Source organism: Uloborus diversus, chromosome 4 (genome assembly GCF_026930045.1).
Source record: "Uloborus diversus isolate 005 chromosome 4, Udiv.v.3.1, whole genome shotgun sequence".
Taxonomy (NCBI): Eukaryota; Metazoa; Arthropoda; class Arachnida; order Araneae; family Uloboridae; genus Uloborus; species Uloborus diversus.
In genome coordinates this window covers 42,060,371-42,083,981 of record NC_072734.1, presented here as the reverse complement: position 1 = coordinate 42,083,981, position 23,611 = coordinate 42,060,371, and the positions used below count along the sequence as shown (strand labels likewise).

Genomic DNA, 23,611 nt, shown 5'->3' with positions numbered 1-23,611 from the left:
TTCTTCGTGCCTGCTTGCATGTCCTTCTTAGCAGCGGCTATGGGTGCGATAATGTTTTTGGTACTTTCTTGGTGAGTCAAAAAATGTGTGCCGAGCTATTACTTTTTAACTTACTTAGGTTATCTCTGAAGGTTTCAGTGAAATGATTGTTTCGAATCGGAGAGGTTTCTGAATTCTTCAGAAAGACTTCGGGATAGTTTTAGGAAGGTTTTTGACTATTAGTGGAAAATGTTCCTATTTTTTGCAAGATATGTTATTGGCAGAAATTAGGCGTACCCTCTGCACATTATTTTTCAGGACATTTCTCAATTGTTTTTACAGTATTGAATAAAATCCGAAAATCATGGAAGCCACGTAAAAAAAGAGCACAACATTCATCAATCTCGGGCATAATTAAAACCAAGATATTGGGACCAGAACTCCATACAAAACAAAACTGTGCATCCAAAACAAAGAGTTTTTTTTTTTGGTAAACATTCTCGGATAGACGGGAATATTTGCAGACCGTTTATTTTAGAGTGTTTAATACATATCACGATGCATGTAGCGAATTTTAATTATTGGTAGCAGACAATCATTAGGAGGCGACACTCTCTAATGCAGGTTTGAAATAACGAGATATAGTATTCGTCAACTCTTTAAAATTAATTTATCGACATAATATCCAACACAATCATCGTTTCTGTGGGGAATTTATATTAGTTTTATGCTTGAAGATGTACATCGTAGAGTTAAACAAACACACCGATGTCCAAATCTAGATTTTACACCAGAGATGTGTAATGAAGCTTTATTTAGTGTTGATTGATGATTTATGCATTTCTATTTCAAATTTGTCGTTTAGTCATCATGGTGTGCTATCACCTGATCGAGTGCCAACCGACTTAGTTAACACTGATTTGCAACGAGAAAATGATGCTGTCTGAGCAACAATTATTTCGAATAATGAGACATTACTGACAGCTGAAAAAAAGAATCATAATCAGATTGCGACTACCGTTGATGCTGAACAAGGCGATACAGTTGTCGATGCAATTGGATGTAATTGGTTGTCGAGTTACCAAAGCCGTAAACTTTCCAACTGAAATTTAAATTATCTGGATATACCAGGAATGCCACTACACGATTTCCAGTTTAATAGCGTCATAATTATCAAACACATTTGGAAGACTTCAATTTCCGATTCCTTTAGCTTTTGCAAAGACCATAAATAGATCTCAAGACCAAACAATGTCTATTTTCGGTTTGGACTTGAAACATACATGTTTCTTTCATGGGCAACTATTTATCGCCTACTCACAAGTGGGAAACTTATCATACCTATTCGTGCAAACAAAAGAAAGGTTAAGCAAGAATATTGTACACAACTTAGTGCTAAGATAATTTTCAGTTTTCAAATAATAAAAATAACTGTTCGAAGTCCATGTTATCTACCTCATTTATAAAATTAAATTTTTATATGTTTTTAATTTAGTTTTGTATTTTGTAAAGAAGTTATAGATTACAAACTATAGAGAAAGCTGAGATGAATAAAATGTTGTATACTAAAAGTGTATGTTGGTTTATGCTCAATTTCTACATTCTGATATTTTATAATTAGTTTCAATATTTGCCATCACTTTCAAGGGTTTTTTTTTTTTTTTTTGCCAAAGTCGTACTCAGTCTAAAACGTCTATTGTCAATCTCATATGTTTTAAAATCGGCTGCACTATTTAAAGCTTTATTTTAAAATATTAGCTTGATTCTATCAAAATAATGAATAAAAGATTATTTTAATTAACTTCTTGGCCACAGCAACGCGTGACTGGGTCAGCTAGTACGCAGTTTCGATTATACGCGGTTCAAGATTTGACACCTTTCTTTTATTTTTGGCGGATGAGTTTCGGTTTCACGCGGATGTGGCAGTGTAAACAGATAAAATTTTCTCCTCTTTCAAAATCCAAACTCCTAAGGATTGCAGATTACGCGTAATCAACTGCATTTTGGCGTGCTAATAATCGAGATTGGGCCAATGGTAACATTATATACGATTGGTTCCAGAGCTCTTTCCAGAAATAAAGTTATTAAACTCCATAGTTCAGAACTCACTGGAAGAGAAGCTTTTACGAGTGACAAAGGAGGCCAAAACCAACGAGGATGCCAACGTCGGTGACGCATGAAAAAAAAAACACATTGAAAATTTTGAACCATTTCTAGACTATAGAAATGATTTTTCTGATTTGTTAGAGAAGGAAGATTCTATCATGGAAATGTGACGCAAGTGGTCATGGATACGTTAATGCTCTGCAAAGAATTACAGAGAAAAATTCTTAATGACTGCCAAAAGACTACCAAAGCCAGCTCCTCTTTATAAACGGAACTCGAAATTAATTTATGTTTTCTTTATACATGTTGTGCATGAAAGCCGATATAAGTATACATTAAACTAATTATCAATTATTCATCACTAGAAGGAAGTATTTTGTTATCTGCGGAACCAAACCCCTATTTTAACACTATATCTCAATTTGCGCAGTTTCGATTTGCGCGGCGTTTCCGTGGAACGTAACCTCCGCGTAAAACGAGGGTCTACTATGTGTGTGTGTGTGTGTGTGTATATATATATATATATATATATATAGAGAGAGAGAGAGAGAGAGAGAGAGAGACAGACAGACAGACAGACAGACCTAAGAAAAACAGGATTTAAATTTTTAAATTCTTTTCATTTTTTGAATTTGTGTATATGTGTAAGTGTATTTTCGTAACAGTGTATATCCAAGGTTTTTTTTACGTGCATGGATTCACATCTTTAAGGACTTAGAGATTTAATTAAACTTACTTTCCACTTGTCATTTTCTTGAGATAAAAAACTTTAATTAAATTAAGAAAAGTACAAAAAAAAGGTAAGTTTGAAAAAGGCAATAATTGTCAAGCCAGTTTTCCAAATGTGGAACTAACGTTTATTGCCTTAGGCATATTTTAGTCTCTCTTTAAGAAGCTTGAACTAAAAAGCATTAAGAAATTCAGAGGACGGAAACATAATTGTAGTTGGAAAAAATATTTTTGTATCAACTCAACTGAAAAAATGCTTTTATGCGCAATGTTTTGAGGCAGACAAAACAGAACAGCGGTGACGATTCTCAGAAAAGGTTTTTCATTTCAGGGAGTTTTTCTTTTTGTTTTCTGTCAAAGCTCAATTTAGAACATTTCTTTTATGCACTTCATCATTTAAAAGATAATATTAGTTTAACAATAGCGTAATATTCTATTTTTAAATTAAAAAAAAAAGTATAGGTACTTTAAGTGCAGAAACTAAATAGAAAATATCAATATTTCTCACGTTTTTTGGATACATGAAGGTTACTTTTTTTGTCAACAGGTTAACTACAAAACAGGGAATAAACATAAATCTGCAAATTATCTACTCATTTTCGGAGCTAAGAAAGAGTTGAAAGCAGTACAAAAAGACAGCAAATATCAATAACAACACGACAGTACACAGCAAATTCACATAAAGAAAATAGACATCTTAGTCCATCTTAATTGCTAATTTCTCAGTTATATTGTGGTGATCATCTGAGTACACAACTCGCTCTTACATAACAAGCTGCTTTTTTGAGAAATGATTTTTAAAATAGCAACGTTAAATCGACCCTCTTGTTTACTTTAAGAAATGTTTTTCGCTGAAAGCTTAAATTCTACAAGGAGCTTGTCGTTCCTTTCAATTAGAATGATGATCTTTCAGTAATACTTTTATTAAATCAAAATTTAATACGAGATAAATGCCATAAATCCTTCGGGATTAGAAAGAAATATCCTTCGGGCAATTTTTGGAGCCGTAAAAGAATATGATGCTTGGAGAAGTTTATATAACTTTGAAGTATACCGTAAATGCAGACAACCCAACATCTTAAGAGTAATTAAAGTCAATAGAATCAGATGGCTGGGGCACGTATTTAGGCGTGCAGATCTGGATCCGATTAAAAAGCTAACTTTTTCGAAGATTGAGGGTACAAGGAGAAAGGGAAGACCAGCAACAAGGTGGCTGGACAGTGTTGAGAAGGATCTTAAAATTTTGGGAGTGAACAGGTGGATAAGCCTGGCAACGTGTCGTAACGCCTGGAGGAAGCAGACGGAGAAAGGCTTGGCCTGCACCAGGCTGTTGTGCTGATGAAGAAGAACAAATGCCTTAAACGTGTTAGACTAATTGATGAGTTGAAAAATTTTAGCATTTTTTTCACCATAGACAGTTTTAAAGAAATAAAGAAGTACAATTGTGCGGAAGTGTAACTGGTAATCAACAACGATTCTGTCTGCTAATTTTGAGCGTTAAAACGTCGTTGATTACCAGTTTCAAAGACTTTTTATTGTACTTTATTAGGAGTAGAATGCTTCTTTTGTCTGAAACTCAATGTACCAAAGATATTTTTCTCATCCTCTAGTAATTAAATATTAAGAATCGTAAACTTCAAGCTACAATGAAAAACTGGAATTTTTTTTTTTTCTTGCCAAACTTTTAACAAAAAAGGTCTTTTTTTTAACTATTTATTCAGTCATTTTTTATATTTTATTTTAACTATGAAGATTCTGTTGCTCTTCCTCCTTAAGAGGTCGAAGGCTATTGGAAAGCTAGAAAATTTATGTCTGCTCATTTTCAATGCTGAGTTTTATTTTATTTATTTATTTATTTATTTATTTATTATTTATTTATTTATTTTTATTTTTATTAATTAATTTATTTATTTATTTATTTATTTATTTTGCATTTTGTGCGTTCGTATTATGTTTCTTGTCCAAGAATAGTTGCCTCTGAGCCTGTCCTTCTAAGGACTTAAAAAATATATAGATTCAAAGATGCAGATAGACAGGTTTTGTATATAGATAAAATAATTTATTCATAAGAGATTACAGTGAAAATTGGCCAAGTCCCTTATTTAAGGGTTAGAATTATTTACAGAAATTATACCTGTAAGTACATTCACAATGGTATCGTAAGGAATCACACCATGTAGTGGATATGTCAGTTACTACTCTATTCTAATACATTCACTTTCATACGCGTACATAAAATACAGACACGTATTTGTGACAGCTGCTTTGGAAATTGGGGAATGTTTCAATTTTTCTGTGCGCATGCAGAGATGTAAGTTGTGGTCTAGATCCGATTGACTGTTTAGCATATTTTATATAAAATTGCATTTGTTCTAAATTTTTCATGTATTCTTCGCCATTTTGGTCTGTTCTACAAATTGTGAAGCAACATCATTGTGCAAGAGCTTCGTACTGGTTTTTGAACTATCGGTTTTAATTTTGAATAAGTACTTTATTGGCCCAAAACTAAAGTTCTTGAATGGAACATTTTCTATAAATTGTTTTTAATTTGAAGCGGGTCTTTTATTGGAGCAAAAATAAAACTTTTAAATAGAATATTTTCTAAAAATTGATTTTCATTTAAAGTAGAACCTTTATTACTGCGAAACTAAAAATCTTTTGTACAACATTTTCTAAAATTTAAATTTAATTTAAATCAGATCTTTTATTACTTCAAAGCTAAAAATCTTTTCAAATAAAAACATTTTTTTCGATTTAATTTTAATTTGAAGCAGATCTTTTATTATTGCATAATTAAAAATATTTTCAATCAAAGCATTTTCTAAAATTTAATTTTAATTTGAAGCAAGTCTTTTATTATTGCATAATTAAAAATATTTTCAACTAAAACATTTTCTAAAATTTTATTTTAATTTGAAACAGGTCTTTTATTCCATGAAACTAAAAATATATTCAGATATAAAATTTTCAAAATTTAACTTTAGTTTGAAGCAGGCCTTTAATTACTTTAAAATTTAAAATCTTTTTAAATAAAACATTTTCTAAAAAATTAATTTCAATTTGAAGCAGGTCTTTTATTACTGCAAAACTAAAAATGTTTTACGATAAGACATTTTCTAAAATTTAACTTAAAATTGAAGCAGATCTTTTATTTGAAACTATCTGAAATTCTGCTAAATAGAACCTTTTCTAAATTATTAAAAGAACTTACATCTCTACAAATATTTTCAAACATTTTCGCTTTGCGGTAATCATTCAGGAGCTATAAGAGATTTTTTAGTTCCCTACTTTGTCAAGCGTTCCCATTGAGCCATTTTCAGAACTTTCGATCACATATTCTAAAACAGTTCTTTCACACATTTGCTTACAAACTTTGATTTTTACAAATGCTATTAACACTTATACATGTCAACAGTAAGCCTGATTATTTACAATTACAACAAAGAATTTAACGGACAACTGAAACAACACTTTAAACACGAGCAATAATAGTAATGTACATAGAGCTTACACACAGAAGTGCGTATGACGTCAGACAGATGTTTTTTAAAAAGTAATTATATACATTTCAGTTCTTACATTACTATTGAAATTTTTACCATATGTTTTGCTCAAATTGAAAAACATTAGGGTGGTTCAAAAAAACTTTTTTTTCCGCTAGAGTTTACGACACCCCTTATTTTTTAGACTTACTAATAGTATTATGCTGTAAAAGTTTTATCTTTTTACTCAAATTTTAAGAGGGTGCTTAATGACCCCTTAATTTAGCATTAGCCGTAGGAAAATGCCACAAATGTAGAAACATTTTATTTTCCAAATGTTTTTTTTGTAAATAATTATTTTATTGCAATGTATATGCACATTACTAGTGTATATCATAATACGTAGCATTGTTTTTACAGTTCAATGTATTTTTAATCCCCCTCCCATACTTATGAAGTTTGGGCGAAGGGATTGAGCGCCCTCTTTCAGTTGAAATATGAAGCTAAAAGTTTTAGCTTCTTACTCAAATTTTAAGAGGTGCTTAATGACCCCTTAATTTAACATTAGCCGTAGGAAAATCCCACAAATTTAGAAACATTTTATTTTTCAGAAGTTTTTTGTAAATAATTATTTTATTGCAATGTATATGCATATTACTAGTGTATATTATAATACGTAGCATTGTTTTTACAGTTCAATGTATTTTTAATCCCCCTTCCCATACTTATGAAGTTTGGGGGAGGGGATTGAGCGCCCTTTTTCAGTTGAAATATGAAGCTAAAAGTGAAGCTATGGAGCTTCTTCCAGTATACTACTACCCACAAGTCTAAAAATATTGAGAAATGTCCTGTTATCTTTGCGAAACTTTTTTTTTTTTTTTGCACGTATTTTTGAACTACTCTAAGAAACATACATTATGAACGTAATGGCAGCATTTCCTCAGCTATGTAGTTGCTGAAAATGAAGATACAAAATACATAACTAATATAGATTTTATTATCACTCAGAAAGAGAACAGTTTGAACAGCCTGTGAAATCTGCAAGCGAAAAAAAAAATGCGTTGCATTGCTAATAGTATTAGGTTTTTCCAAAGCATTTGACGTCTTAAGCGCTTCAGTTGAAAATTTAAATACGTTATTTTTAAAGCTTAACTGTATTAACTAGTTTTGTATTTGATCTTTAAGAACTACTAAAAGTTCGTTAGTTACAAAAACAATTTATTCATACACTTCAGAGTACATCTTTTCTATTGAAATAGGAATATTATTCTCTGATTAAGAAAAGAATTAAATATTTTTATTTCAAAAGAATCTGATTTTGTAAAACTTTTGGCTAGAGTTCAATAAAATTGACCGTCAAAAAAATGAAAAATTTAAAACTGATGATGAGATGAAAATTATTATATTTTTTTTAAATTAAAATTACTGATAAAGTGTAAATTCTTTTTTTAGATTAAAATATTGAAATGTTTCCATACTTTATAAAAAGTTTACAATTTGCAAATAAGTAACTATAATCAGTGAAGAACAAATAACTACTGGAAGTAGCAGATATAATAACAACATTAAAACTCAGATACTTCTACGACTCCACTCTTAAAAGGACGTAAAAAGCATTAACGTCAATCTTTTATAGATATTTTATTCAAATGAATCTTTTTTACCAATATAAATGAAAATTAATAAGTTAAACTTAATTTTCATCAGTTAAGTAACATAAGTTTGTCGCTCATCGTTTTACCACATATGAGTATTTTTAAATCGTTGACATTTATTTTGCATTGATTGGAACCATTTCATGTAACAGTTAATAGATCATAATCAGCCAGTGAAAATGCTATTTTTATATTTTTATCAAGCATACACAATCTTTATGAATGTGTGGTAGTAGAAATATGAATACTTTACAAAGGGTTAAAGCAAGTGATATTTATTTTTTTAGTTAAATTCGGATAAAGCAAACTCGTTCAAGCTATTGAAACATGTTTAACTTAACTGTACCAAAAGGACTGATAAGGTTATTAATGTTTTATTGTATTTTCACCGGGAAATTATGGGGAAATGAAAACAATGAAATTTCTTTGAAGTAATGAACATACACTCAAATCATTTGACAAAACAATAGTGAAAATAACCAAAGAAAAAGGAGAAAATGATGAAATGATCTTAGATATTTAACAGATTTTTTTTTAGGAAAAGAATAATTCCTGCATATTAAATAGTAGACAAGCGATAAAAATAAAAGAATGGAAGAAATATGTAATCTTACCATGTTTACCACTTACACTTATTTGTGTACATATTTACATGTATACATACTTTTATATATATATCATAAAAATTGCAATATTGAATACATATAATTTTACAACAAAACATTTTAATTTCAACATACTTTACAACAGCATTTTTGACAAACGCGTTACTTAATGTTCTACACAAAACATATAATCACAGCAAACATTTGATTTATATTTAGCGAACTACGTAGTACTACTTCAACACCATCTCACTTCACTTCGGAAAACATGGTGAAGAACTCATTAACAAAAGCTCAGCTAAGTTTCCATTTTTAAAATATATTTTTAAAAAACTCAAACAGAAACTCAAAAGGTATAAGATTGTTTTTCATAAATCAACAAACAAACATTAATGTTTAAATAATAGCTAAGTTTTTTTTTTTTTTTTTTGGTCAAATAATGAGATTGTATGATGAAAATAAAATGACAAAAGAAGATGAAGAATCATCGAATAAGTAAAATTTTCGAATCATTAAAAATATTTATTTAAAAAGACACCATGGAAAGACTCATTATCGGCAACTCCATCATTGAATCATTGAAATTCAAGATTATTCAGCACTGCGTGACGTCACACCAGCTCAAAAGCAACTCAACTTTGCTTGATTTATTAGGAATTTCATGAAACAGAGGGTAAATAAAAAGTATGACGTCTTAGAAGACATCAGAGAACGATGAGCACACGATTTAAAATTCAAATTGGCTTCTTTGAAACGCCTGTTCAAAAGTTCTTCAAGTGCTGAGAAAGAGCTCCAAGCTCGCATTCGGGAGTAAGGTAAAACATTAGACGATGCCTGAAGATTGAGGTCTTTATATTTTGAGGTGATTTTTTAAGTCATTCAGTTCTTCGGTTAATGGGTCGAAGGAGTTTTTCTTCTGGCCGCTCTGAATCATTTGCTTCAGGAGAGGAATTGGGCTCTGTAAAAGAACAATGCGTCAAGTAAAGCTTTAATGAATAATGAATAAAAACCAAAGTACCAACCAAAAAGTACAAAGTTTTCGACTACTTTTTATGTAAAGCTTTAATGTTTTTTAATTATTTAACAATTAAGGAACATTTGCAATGGGGTTGCTTACAAAATTTTTAAAAATATTCTTTCTCAAAGAGTGCTTCAACACATTGGATTAAACCATTTTTTAACAATTTTAAACGGTGCAATTTCATTTTCTGCGCTTTTGCACATGACATCACAAGTAATGAAATGCCATTCACTAATGTCATTAGCGCAGAGCGCAGTGTTTAATTCGCTTCTTTACTTACATGTACTGGCAACGATACGATTGATAGCAAGCGCAGAGCGCAGAGTTTGATTCGCTTCTTTACTCACATGTACTGGCAACGATACGGTTGATAGCAAGCGCAGAGCGCAATATTTCATTCGCTACTGAACTATCAGAAACTGTAAACGCGGCAGACAGAATGCGTAATCATTCAGCTTGCCAGTGGAGATGCGCCAAAGTACATCAATTGTAACGTCATAAAGAGCACGCCTTGTTTTCAAAACTGGACATTTTAAAAAAATAAATAAAAATTGAACGTTTGGAAAATTAAAGTTATTTTATTCCTTTGCTTATTCTATCAATTTCAGTGACTAAAGGTAGAACCTTTCACTGAAAGAAACAACTTCATTGCATTTAAATTTTCATAATGTGTTTAATTTATGATTTAAAAAAAAGATCAATCTTCAAAAAAAAAAAAAACATTATCGCAACAAAACAGTTTTTAATGTGTCTTAAAGAATTAAAACACATGAAAACTAAAAATATAAATTATATTCAGAGATCTGAGGCAGTATGCTGGTATCTAGTTAACGCACAGCCATTCCCTTTCCCAAATTGCGCATCAACTTATCTACAAAAGAGAATTGATTTACACTTTCGGCACTTAAATACTTTCAACCTTAGCGAAAACAAAATAATATCGTTTAGGTGTAATTATCGTAAAGCGAAACATGCCAAAGTACATTTCATACCAAAAGAATCTGCAGGAGGCTCGGAGCGCAAGGGTATATGTGTGTGATATCAATTTCCTACTTCTCTTTCTGGAAAATAAATTAAGTTAGACCGTCCAGCGAATGAAAACTTAACATTTGCCACATGACAATAAAATTGCCTTAAATGATGTATGTAGTTATTTTTAAAAGAATGTGAGAAATTTATGGTTTTGCATCAAGGCTTTTTGGGGGTTGAAATGAAAAAGTGCTCCAGCCCAGTAAAGAAACATTCCAACCAGTGGACAAACGTAGCATTGTCTAGTCGTTTTCTTTCTGGAAATGGGGAGAAGGGAGTTACTACTGTCAATTCATTTTTTGAAAAAAACTCAACCTTATCTTTTCATAAACATTCCGAGGTGATCATTCACTGGTTGGTTTCCATTCACTGTTCGGTCAACCCTAGTAATGCTATACACAGTTCGTGGTATCTTCATATATACATAATAGCCAATGATAGAGCAAGACTTCTGACGTCACCAACAATGAAACTCGCGCCAGGCAGGATAACTTGATAATATGTTTTGGTAATGTTTACGATGCAGGGAATGGTTTTATTGTGACAAGGCTGAACTAGATCCGGTAATCAAACTTTTATTGGCAAAACTGTCATTTCAGGAGAGTGAAGAAATGAAAAACTGGTCAACAATGAACGCTATCTACTGGAGTTTATGGTTAATCCACTGGAGTTAGGGTTAAAATTTCAACCATCAAAATATCACCAAGCAGGCAATGGCTTCGTTCAAATGTAGAAACAATTTTCACCCGTCATCCCTTGACGGGCGATTTTCTAGAAATCCATTAAATCAGAAATGTCTGCTGGGAAGCTGTGCTGTTTTAAATTTGTGAAAATCTCTCTTCTTCCTTATATTGTGATATTATTTTATGCTATGTAATACATTACAGAAATTTTGCATTCTGTGCAATAAAAGTGATTTTTTTTTTTTAGAATTTTTTTTTTCTGGTTCAAAGTTGTAGAACTCATATTAAAAGAATTATTCTTACTTTATGTTTCTCAAATGTCCCTAAGTTACACTAAATGGCTAAATAACTTTAAACCAGGCTAATAGGTTGAGGGGTGGCCCCCCGACCAATAAATTGCTATGTAAAAGAACGCAATTCCAGACCCCAACTAAATGTTTGATTTTGCTCACCCATGATTTGAAGAAAAACAAAACAGTGCATTTTCTTAATTAACATGAAAGACCCACAAACTTTTACCGGATGAAGAAGACTGAAAAACCCAAGAATTAATGGAGTTGTTTCCTTTAGTCAAAAGTACTACTTTAAGTTACGGAAATTGATAGTATAAGTAAAAAAAATAACATGGACCCAGAAAATACTTTTATTTTCAAAACAGTTGTTTTTTAATTAATTTTTTAAAATACCCGATTTTGAAAACAAGGCGGGTCTTTATGACGTCACAAATGATACACTTTGGCGCATCTTTCTACTGCGTTTATACGTTATGAAATCAAGAAGCGAATTAAATATTGTGCTCTACGCTTGCAATCAACCATATTGCTGCCAATACACGTGAGTAAAGATGCGAGTTAAATATTTTTCTCCGTGAATGGCAACACTAAATGGCATTTCATCATTTGTGATCTCACACGACAGAAACAATAAAAGCGTACCGATTTAAGTAATTTTTAAAAATATTAAACTTGAACAAATTATTTTAAAAATGGTCAGATCCTATATTTTTAAGCATGCTCTTTCAGAAAAAAATACTTTTAAAATTTTGTAAACGATCCCATTATACGTTTGCGAATTCTGTTTTTGATTATCTAGAGTTTAAATCCTTCAGCAAAACTAAAACTTATGAGAACGTGAAAAAACTAATTACGAACTTACTGACAATAGCTTATTACTTAATTAAATCTCAGAAAATGCGAAGCGATGTTTCTAATAATTACATGAATATATATTATAAGTATATGAGCGTCTCGAATGGAAATTAAGTTAGAAACGGCTGGAATGTTATTGGTCAGTGGCCGAATGCGTCACTGTGACGCAAAGGTACAAAGGCAATCATGTGATCTATTTTTGGCATAGCTTCTACGTCATCAAGATTTTGCCGCATTGAAGTATTTGCTATTTTAAGGTGCCCTTCGCGTGCGTTCATGAATGGGACGCTTTGAAAGGAAAGTTCTGAATGGGGCCGCATCCTGATCGATTTAGAAAAGGTCCAACCAGAAGTTTCCTCGATCAGCCGTTCCGCCCATTCACCCTGACGTCAGCAAAGAGTTATTCCCCTTACTACCCTTACACTATTACTGACGCAATCCCAAGTAAAGTTCTCTTCAAAGATTTATTTTCAAAATAAAATCAAATTTGAAAAATCATTTAAATATTTTTGAATTTTCTTAGTGCATCTTGCTTCGAAAAATGTATAATGTATGTAAGGAGTTTTGGAATTGCCTTTCTAAAACTTTTGTTAAAATATCTTTTGCTCATAATAACTCAGGATGACTTGTGTAGTGTTATTCTGTGTTTTCGTAACTTTAAAAGACATTATTAGCTCTTTTTTTCCTATCTACACTAAACACTTACTTAACACACTTTCTGCACTTACTTAACTGTTCAAATGAACATTTTTTTAAAAACTATTCTTAAAATGTCCTTTGTTTAAATTGTAAGTTCTAAGCAATCGAAACGATACAAATGATAATTAAATGAATGAACTGATTTTTCCTGGTAACAGTTGGGACAAACCTAACCTGGCAGCGTCGCAATGCTATGATCAGGAGCTGCTTCATATTGTTGCCAGGTTAGGTTTGCTTCAACTGTATAAATATTTAACATACTTAAAATACACCACCAGCTCAGTTATTCCATCCGAGGACTGCAGTTTCGTGCTTTTTAGCACTCATCAGCCCGGAATAGGAATCACATGAGCTGGAGGCGAAAAACCTCTTAAGGGAGCAAAGAGAGCCGAACAAACTGGTAGCTAATGCAGAATTAGCAAACCAGAGGAGCGACCGCAGCAATGGTGCGGTTCAACTCAAAGATTGATGGCAAAGCATGGTATTTTGTAGTAACTTACTAAAAATTTATAAATATTGCTTAAAAATCTGTTAAACCCTTTATGAATAGATTCACAACTACACTGTTAAAAATTCAAGAAACTTTTATGGTAAAATTACTGTAAAATGGAGTGTTTATAGTACAGAAAAAATAATTACAGTCAATTGTACCAAAAAAAAAAAAAACGATTGCAGCGCCAATTGATAAAACCACGTGACTTACAGTGAAAAGTACATAAAACCGCATTTCACCTCACTCGATGTATCCCGACTCATATGGCGGAAAGCAAAGCCTCCTTCCAATCCGAAGGTCCTGAGATCGAAACTTGCTGCTCGCATTTTGCGTTTTTGAACTCTCGTTCATTCTACCGTAAAATTTTATAGTAAAATAGGATTTTACGGTAAAAAGTACTGGCAACATCGATGCCGGTAACTTTTACCGTAAAATTTCAATTTTTTTTCACAGTACAGTGTAGGGTCAGTTGTGGTAAAGGGAACAGAATTTCAGTGTTTCAACTTTAGATCCCTCCCTTTCTTTTGGATGGATTGAGACTTCAAAGTTTTGCACATTGTGTCCACTGGGTATGAAATATTTGACTTTATGGCTTTTTGTTAGCGAATAAAATAACGCTTCCTTTTATCTTATAATTTCTAAAGGGAAACACCACATTTATCTCCCTATGAAGTTGATGTATGGAGATCGAACTTGACACTATCAGTTTAGATGCCTAAGAAATTCCGTACCTACACTACACAATTTGTGGCCCTAAGATAAACCTACTGCAACCTACCGAATTCTCCAAATGTAATCTGAAATCATTTTAAAAGAGATATTTTACAAAAAAAAGAACCTACGTTTTCCGCTAGATTTATCTAAAATACACACTAAAAAAATAAAATTTTATCAAAGTTTAATCTTCCAAAAAAATTGGAAGAATTAAGACCTTAATTGTTTCCATTTACCCCGGAGAAACCTCATTTATGGGAAATTTAGGTGTTTCATAAATGGAAACACCTAAATTTCCCATCAAAAATAGCCGGGAGAGTGAAATTCATAAATAAATGTGACAAGCTCAACTAGTTAAAAACCAGTTTCTTCGCAATTGTATAGCTGCTGAAGAGGATAATGTAAGGTCATTAAACGTTAAAAAAAAAAAAAAAAAAGTCGCCATCAAACAATTATAAAAACTCTACAAGTGTTTGGAAACAAGCTGAGAATCTCCGGTATTAACTAGTATCATCAATAGTTGAGTTTCAAAAATTATCCCAAGTGTGGTAACAGAGCTTGTTTTATTTACTCCATGTTAAATTCTACCCCAACGGACTATACAGCGATTTATTCGCTGGGGAAATTTTTTCCTTTCGAATATTCGTACATAAAACAAAGAAACTGTTCCTAATTTTTATTTACTTGTCTTCAATCTTTGAATTACATAACAATAGTATTTATCTTTTGTTTTTCTGAAAGAGATAGTCTACGATTGTGTTAAGTAAGATATTTTATGCACTGTGTAGGCGTAGCATACCTATTTTTGTGTTTTTATTATACACGTTACTCTTTTTTTTTTTTAACTGATTCAAAGTTATTACATAATTATACATTATCGACCAATGCTAAAATAAAATTGAGAAACATATATACGTATATTAAACTATTATATATAAAACTCTATTCATCTGTGTGTGTGTGTGGAAACGAAATATCGTCGAAATCAAATTTGCTGTAAATATGCTTTCGTTTCTACATCACTATTATGACAAAGAAGCAAACTTACAGTAGCACATCAGAGAGCTGTTGGATTTTTTGCACGTGATCGAAATTAAAAATTAAACGTTAGTCTGGAAAAACAAAAGTGGAAAAAAAGTCGTCAAAATAGTGCCGTATGATGTATATACGTATTTTCTTAATTTCTGAGTGGATAAAAAATAATGAGGCTGTCACAATGGGGTTGTTTCCATCAGTCAAAAGTACTAATCTTGAACACTGAAGTTGATAGACAATGCAAAAAAATAGCATGGAGCGAGGAAAATCGTACGTTTTAAATACGTTTAACTTTTAATTATTGTTTTAAATGTCCGATTTTTTAAACAATGACATCACAAGTGATGGATTTTTGCGCGTACTCAACTGGCGCGCTGAATGCTGACGCTTGCTGTCGAGTGCGTTTCCAGGTTATGATAATTCAGAAGCAAATTTAATATTGCACTCTACCTTTGCTATAAACGATATCGTCGCCAGTACTTGTTAGTAAAGATGCGAGCTAAATATTGCGCTCTGCGCTAATGGCATCAGAGAATAGCAATTCATCACTTGTGATGTCATATGCAGAAGCGTAAAAAATAAAATTGAATCTGCTCACCGATTAAAAATTTTTTTTTTGAATAGTAAACTTCGTCCAATTAGTTAAGGAAAATGTTCGGGTGCTATGTTTTTAAGCATGCTCTTTCAGAAAAAAAAAATACTTTTAAAATTTCTGAAACGACCCCCCATTGGGTTTTTCTCCGAAAATGGATGAATTTTAGTTTCAGCATCTTTTCTTTACTCCCTTTTCTTTTCTTTTCTTATTTCCCTTTATTTCTTTCAATTATCTTGCATTAAAAAAAATACTTCTGTTTTATTCCACTAAAAGGTATTCTGCGATTCTGTTAAATAAAATATATTTTTGTCTTGTGTTGACGTAGCATTCTTATTTTTGTGTTTTTATTACGAACGTTACTCATTTTTTATTTTAATTACATCAAAGCTATTGCATAATTACATGTCTTCCGTCAATGCTAAAACAATATTGAATTAAATACATTCTTATATAAACTACTTAAAATTAATTTCATCTAACAAAAAAATAAAATCCTCCCCCCCTCCTCCAATTCAAATCTTCTGTAAATGTGTTTTCGTTTCTGCATCACTAATGGGACAAAGAAGCAAACATACAGTGGCACATCAAAGAGCTGTTAAATTTCCAGCATGTGAAATAAATACAAACCTAAATATGTAAAAATGGTGTCTTATACTGTACATAAGTATTTTTTGAGATTTTGTGCAGTTTTAGTGGTTCAAAAATGGTGGGCTGTCACAATTGTGACGTGTTAGATTTCGTTTACTAACTACATTTGTCTTTTATTGTACATACGCACATTATGCTAATATTTGTAAAGACATTTATACTTGAGTACAGACACCTATTTACTCGTTTGTTTTAAAAATAAATGTTCACGCACCTTAAAAAAAACTCTGTTCTGTGTAATAAAGGCGCTTTTGTTGACTTGACATATTTAGTAAGCTGATATGAATTTTCAGTTTTTGAGATATCCAGAAAAATGTTATAACAACTGAGGGATGTTTTTAGCTAGGTGAGAGGGGGGGTACCAGAGGTCTTATGCAAAAAGGGGTTCCTGCCTCAACGCAGAAAAAAAAATTAAAAAAAGCCAACACTCAAAAAAAAAAAAAATAAAAAAAATATATATATATATATATATATATATATATATATATATATATATATATATATATATATATATATATATATATATAATTATAATTTAAATTTTTGGCATCTTGAATTCAAACTATGCTTTTCGCAATCACGAGTGTGTGTATGTAAGCGCGTGTGTGTGTGTAGGCATGTGTGTTTGTGTCTGAGTGCAGGCATGAGTGTGTGTATGTGTAGGAGTCTGTGTGTGTGTAAGATATGGACGCAACATGGAGACGGTTTTCGCAAGAGGAGCAGCAGCGTGAGGCGGCCGGTCGACAGTGATGCTGCAGAGGGTGCTGGCGGGAAAATAAAATCAGCTTAACATCAGTTGTAAACAGACAACAAACAAAACAGTCAAATGAGAACAATAAGCAATCGTGATTGCTCAAAAAAAAAAAAAAACTTATAACACATCTAACTGAAAAAGAGATCTAAGTTTTTTTTTTTTTTTTTTCAGAAATATTTGCTTTCTCAAAATGTATCTTGCTCTTAAATGCATCATTTTAATGTTACAAGAAATTCATATATTTTCTGTACTCTATACAAAAATTTAAAAATAAAATGATAATCTAAAGTAGCATATAATTATACGTCAATACCATAAAGTGTTTTCCCACACTCTGGGCAATAGCAACTAATTTCGTGCAAACAGCTAAGATTGTTATAGCGAGTGCCAATTGTATTTATAGGTTCGGAAACTCCCAGGCGCTTGGTTACAAAGGTGACTGAAAAAATATCTTGTGTCTAGTTCCTTCAGAACTAGCCTTTCAGAAGCCATGTTGCATTGAAATTTTGTACAAACTATGAAAAATAATTAGTCTGTGGTAGAAAAAAAAATTTGCCTGTAAGATTAAGTCAGCGTATTCAAAATCTACTTCAGCCATTACATGCCTTGCATTCTTTCTAAGAAGGCAATGTTTAAGAGAAATAATATTTTATGTCATGGGTTCCTAAAGTGGGCGCCGCGGCAAGCTGGCGTGCCGTTTTGTGGAGGCCGTGATGTGTTCATGGTATTGAATCTTTATAGTTAATGAAATAAAAAACTGTCTTTAGTTATTTATCATAATTTCAGTTGTTCTGCTACAATGAGAAAGTAACAAAGAAAAAGACGCCGCTCCTCTATTCGCAGCTCCAATAAACTATAGGGGACGCTGCAGCCACTGTCTAATGGCGGATGAAAAAGGAAAAACAAACAGATGCCGTAACTTATAACTTGCTTTGAAGCATAATGAATGACAGAAATATTTCATCGTGTTTGTGGGAAACTTTCTTTTCTATTCCTCTGACATTACATTACACCACAAACTCTTTGAAGCCTCTAATTTTCTCCAAAGAAAACACGTGGGACGGAATGTTTTACCTTTTTCTTTAGTATTGTTAATCACCGCAAGGTAGCGTATTCGAACTCTGGAGTTACGAATATTACAAGTTTAAAAAGTCTTATTTCAAAACGCAAATAACAAGTGGAACCCTGTTAACACATTACTTTGATTTTTTCAACGTCATACAAATATATAGAACATGATGATTGTCTGTGTCTATGTATGTTACGCATGAATAAGATATCATCAAACAGGAGTGTACTTCTCCCTCAGGAGCGATGGCGCACTCCCTTAAAAGTTATGGTAATAATCTTCCTTAAAATTTCTTTTTATTCTCGTAAAATTTCAATGACTGTCTTCCCCATTGCCTCATCATAGAGAATTGACGAGAGTGCCGTGAGAAAATTCTTTCTCTTCAAAGGACGCCAGGACTTGGAACAGTTTTGGAACTCCTGTTCTATGCTAGAAAAAAATTGCGCAATAAATGAACTACGAAGTTTGGTGGATACGTGTCAAATACATTACAATATTTCCGCATTAACTTACTTGCACGGTTTAAACCAGGGACGTGCACGGGGGGGGGGGGGGGGTGAGAAGGGGCACCTGTTAGCCCGGGCCCGAGACTGAAAGGGGCCAAATATTTTTCAACTAGGGGTGGAATATAGGTGTAAACAAGATGAAGAGAATCGCAAAAAAACAATTATGACGGGACCCAAAATTCTTGTGCACGCCCCTGGTTTTAACAAAATACAATTTGAAACGATCTAAGCAAGTTAATACACGAAGGCAGAAACTAGCAAATTTTCTAAAGCTCAAGTATTCATCGTTAACCATTTTCTCTCCTTTATACCACCTGATTTACTGCTTTCCGGCACATTAAAAATCGATTCATCGAAGCCACCTAAATCGGTTTTCCTCTCAGGCCCAAACAAAGTATCGATTCAGAAAGTACTTGTGTTCTATTTAAAGTACGCCCGTTGAGAAACGGATGGGTTCATTTACCGCGAAACTTCCCGGGACGGTTATTTTTAGAAATTCCTCGGTTGCTGCTTCATTTAATGATGGTAATGCTATCCAATTAAGTCGTTACTTCGAGATCCGAAACCAAGGTTCATAATTCCGTTGGGAATAATAATGAAGGGCGTGGTTTTGTTCGTCGTTGTTGATGTCAGTCCTGATGACATCAGAGCTTCGTGTTCAAGAAAGTGTTGCCAAATTGTAGGACAAAATTGAGATATGTTTCTGTATTATTTATAAAAACCTTCGTTGGTTTTGTAACTAATCATAAAGTTATTGTACGTTTTCGTATTGTTCTAAGATGAAATAGATGGTTTTTATATCCAAACTGTTTTAGCGTTAACTTTATACTTCTTCATCACTTGAAAAAGTATAGTCTTGACAAATATACAAACTCTCCTGGCATTTTCGGTATAAATATGTCCGTAATATCTCGGATGTAGTTTAGTGTCTTAGAAGATCTTCTTTCTTTTCCATGATCGAGCATATGGCAAATAAAATGACAAACGGACTCCTGCTGCGTTTGTCATTTTATTGTGCCCTTTTAAAGAGCAAGGAAAATAGCCATTTTGAATTAAGGCATTTTACGGTTTCTTTGTCGTCCAGGAATGATAAAAACGATTGCTTTTGAGCAAAATTTATTTTCGTTGAAATTTGCACTACGTCAAAGATGGATTTAAAAATAAACTTTCGGGCATACTGAGTTTCAATGTTCGTATTATTTAATCACGTCAAAAAAAAATAATTTTAAAAAAAGATATTTAAGTGTTAAATATTCGTTGTGTTAAATATTCTTTTAGTTTTTTCGATGTTTTAAAAGATGCTTGAATATAAACAACAATACGAGGGGGACCCAAAAGAAACCGGACTAATGGTGCGATGCCAATCCTAGATCTAGTAGAGTGTTCTCCAGCTAGATGGCTCAAGTAGAGACCTTTACAAACCAGCTGTGCAAGTGGCGTCAGTTTAGTTTATAACGTCTGATCGTAGTGTTGGTTTTCTCAGGTGTTGTTGCTTTCCGCCTGCGAAATCATTATGTCAGATTTAAAAGAACTAACTGTAAGCTTGAAATTTTGCTTCCTGCTCTAAAAGTCGGCAACGGAATAACTTACCAAACGCTTCAAAAAGCTTTCAACAACGATGCTATGAGCCGTACACAAGTTTTCTAGGGGTTTAGGCGCTTTAAACGTGGGTAGCATGAATGTTGAAGATCATGCTCGCTCTGAGTGCCCTCCAACGTCTCGAAATGATGAAACCGTTGAAAAAATCCGCCAAAAAATCAACGAGAGTCGTCGTTTTACGATTGACGAAACTTTAGAAGAAACAAGAGTGAGTTGGTGCTCGCACGGGCGATCAGAAGAATGGATCTTTCACCATGATAACGCTCCCGTACACTTAGTCTTCACTATTAACCGATACGTGGCCTCTCAGGGGTGGCCAGTCGTTCCTCGACCCCCGTATTCGCCAGACCTAGCCCCCTGTGATCTTTTTCTGTTCCCGAGGATGAAAAAAATTCTGAAATCGAAGCGTTTTGATGATGTAGAGATTTTAAACTGCTTCGCAACTGGCACTGAACATGGTCAAAGCTAAAGAACTCCAGGGGAGCTTCTAACAGTGGGAAAAAAAGAATTAGCAAGTGTATTACATCTAAGGATGAACACTTTGAAAGAGACAAAAGAAATTTTGTGAATGAAATAATAAATAAATATTTTAGAACAAAAATCCGGTTACTTTTGGGTCCCCCCTCTTGCATTCATAATTAATTTATGATATAAAAGTTTCCGAAAATGATTTTTCTGAACCAAGTGTGAAAATTAGCACGATAATTGGAAGAAAAAAAATACAACATAAAAACGAAAATTTTCCTGCTTTTTTAGGCACTTGAACGACTAGAAGGGTGCTAAAGGACTGCAGGAAGTGATCGGAAAAGCCGTAGGTAAAGCACTCGAAAGAGAAATAGGGTGCACGTCGAAGGGCAATACGAAGAACCAAAAATACACAGGAAAATATGTCGAAGTAAAACGTTAATGATTTAAAATAATTTGTATTACTCAAACTCGAAAATAAGAACAAACATTAAAAAATTAGCAGTTTTATTTAATTTACGAACATAAAAAAACGGGCAGAGAAAACCCTGAAAAAACCTCAAATTTATTCTCACTTTCAGTTTTCAAAGCTAGATCTCGTTGATGGACAAATTTGAATTCCTGATAGTCAAGGAAAATGAACATTTCATCATCAATTAGTTCTTTTTCGCTTAAGTTTCTATTTGTTGGATAAGTTTCAAAATAGCAATTACTGGTAAAAACGAAGTTGAAGTAAATAATTATATATAAGATTCGAAAGTGATACAAATTCTACCGTTGTTTCAGAAACTCGCATAACTTAAACTTGTGTTCTCCTTCCGAATAAATATCTTTTCAAAACCCTTCGGGAGTAAAATAATTAATGTCTCAAACTTTTAACAAAAGCAAATTTTCTGACGGAAAATCTTGCTTAATTTCTTAGATTATTAAATTAAAATAAATGTCTGGCGCTAGGAAGCACTTTTGTTAAGTATCTGAGCAAGGTTTCGGTCTATTGTAATGCTTTCAAAATACATTCTTACAGCTAGATTTTAATGTAAAGAGTAGTTTTATTCTATTAAGCAGGGATATTCTTCAACTCTGGGGGATAACATATAAAGATTCAATTTCAAATCATGTTTAGTGTAAAAATAATTTAGTTTTGCTCACACGGTTAGCGAAATATATGTCGTGTGTGCAAGGCGAAATTAACATGTGGAGTATGTTCTTACTTCAACAGCTGAAAAAATCTTATTTTTTAATTTGTTAAGAATTTAAGCTGATTAAGTTGTGTGTAGTCTTTTACTCGTCGTAGAAGGTGTGTCTTTCATATTTACTGAATAATTAAAGCTTTGATTCAGGACTCTAAAACTTTAACCTCCAGTCGCTTCGGAAATAACCGATGCTTAGTTTTATTTTATAATCTGTATCACAGTGACAATAGAACTAATACGAATCAGCAAATATAATTCCAATTGGCAAATAATCATTATCATTATTATTATGATTTTTGGAAAAGATATTGTATCATACCAAAGCAGTAAAATAATTCATCAAACACAATATCTTCTAAATGTGCTGAATTTTCATGAAAACGAAAAAAAAAGCAATTATGCTTTTTTTTTCGTTCAGCAACGAATATCACGATATGCCTAGAAAAACGGTTCAGCGTAAGAAAGGCGATTTAATATGAGATGAAAAAAAAAAGAGTCCCTAAATCACTTCATTTTATTTATTTTGCGGCATGCTTATCTTCTTTATCACTTGAGAAACTAGAAAAATGAAGATGAAAAAAGTTTTCACACAACTCAGAAAGTTTTTCAGAAGATCTGCTTTTAAACTATAATTATAGCATAAAGGAATGCAGTAACTAAGCAGTATTCGGTCTTTATGTAGTATACTTAACTAAATATGTCGTAGAAGAATAGGAATATTTGGTTTTGAAGGCGAAATTTTTTTTTCTTATATATATATATATATATATATATATATATATATATATATATATATATATATATATATATATATATATATATATATGCGCGTACCACGTATATAGAGTTAAGGGGCTCCTGCTATCTACTGCTCCCTAACCTCCTAAAATTGCTTCGCCACCCTTTTTGGTCCGCAAAGATTTAAATCGTCTGCTAGGAAAATTAGATTAAAATATGCGCTATTATTAGAATGAAATGAAAATCCCGTTTCCCATCCCGTAGATAATAAAAATAAATGAAAGAGCTCATTATTATTAGAACAATATGAACGTCCGTCTTTCATCCGCAGAAAAAAACAGCCTTGATGAAGCACGCATTTCAAAATTAATTTTAAAAGAATGTTCGAAGAGCAACCCTCCCCTAGAAATCAAGCTACCTTGTTTTAAATTTCACAGCTATATGTGCGAGATAGCTCCGGAGCATAGCAACACGGCCGTTTTTTACGTTTGAGAAAACTTTTGAAAATGCATGGTCTCCAGTATCATTTTGCTTTGTAGCTCCGTGCTCGAATTCAGTTTAGCCTAGAATTTTTGCTAATTTAGAAACCTTTACATCTTTTGTTCTAACTTAGAAAATTGGAACAAACTGTATCTCGTGCAGAAGAAAAGCTCTTTCGACATATAA

The 23,611-nt window shown here is 32.4% G+C and overlaps 1 protein-coding gene across 1 annotated transcript in view; it reads right to left on the bottom strand.

Annotated features, from left to right (window-relative positions):
* Positions 1-4,857: 4,857 nt before the first annotated feature.
* Positions 4,858-23,611, bottom strand: part of LOC129219728 (uncharacterized) — a 54,013-nt gene continuing 35,259 nt past the window's right edge. The window contains exon 6 of the mRNA XM_054854016.1: positions 4,858-9,514. Coding sequence (XP_054709991.1) covers positions 9,407-9,514 — 108 coding nt within the window. The 3' untranslated portion in view covers positions 4,858-9,406. The remainder of the gene's footprint in view (positions 9,515-23,611) is intronic.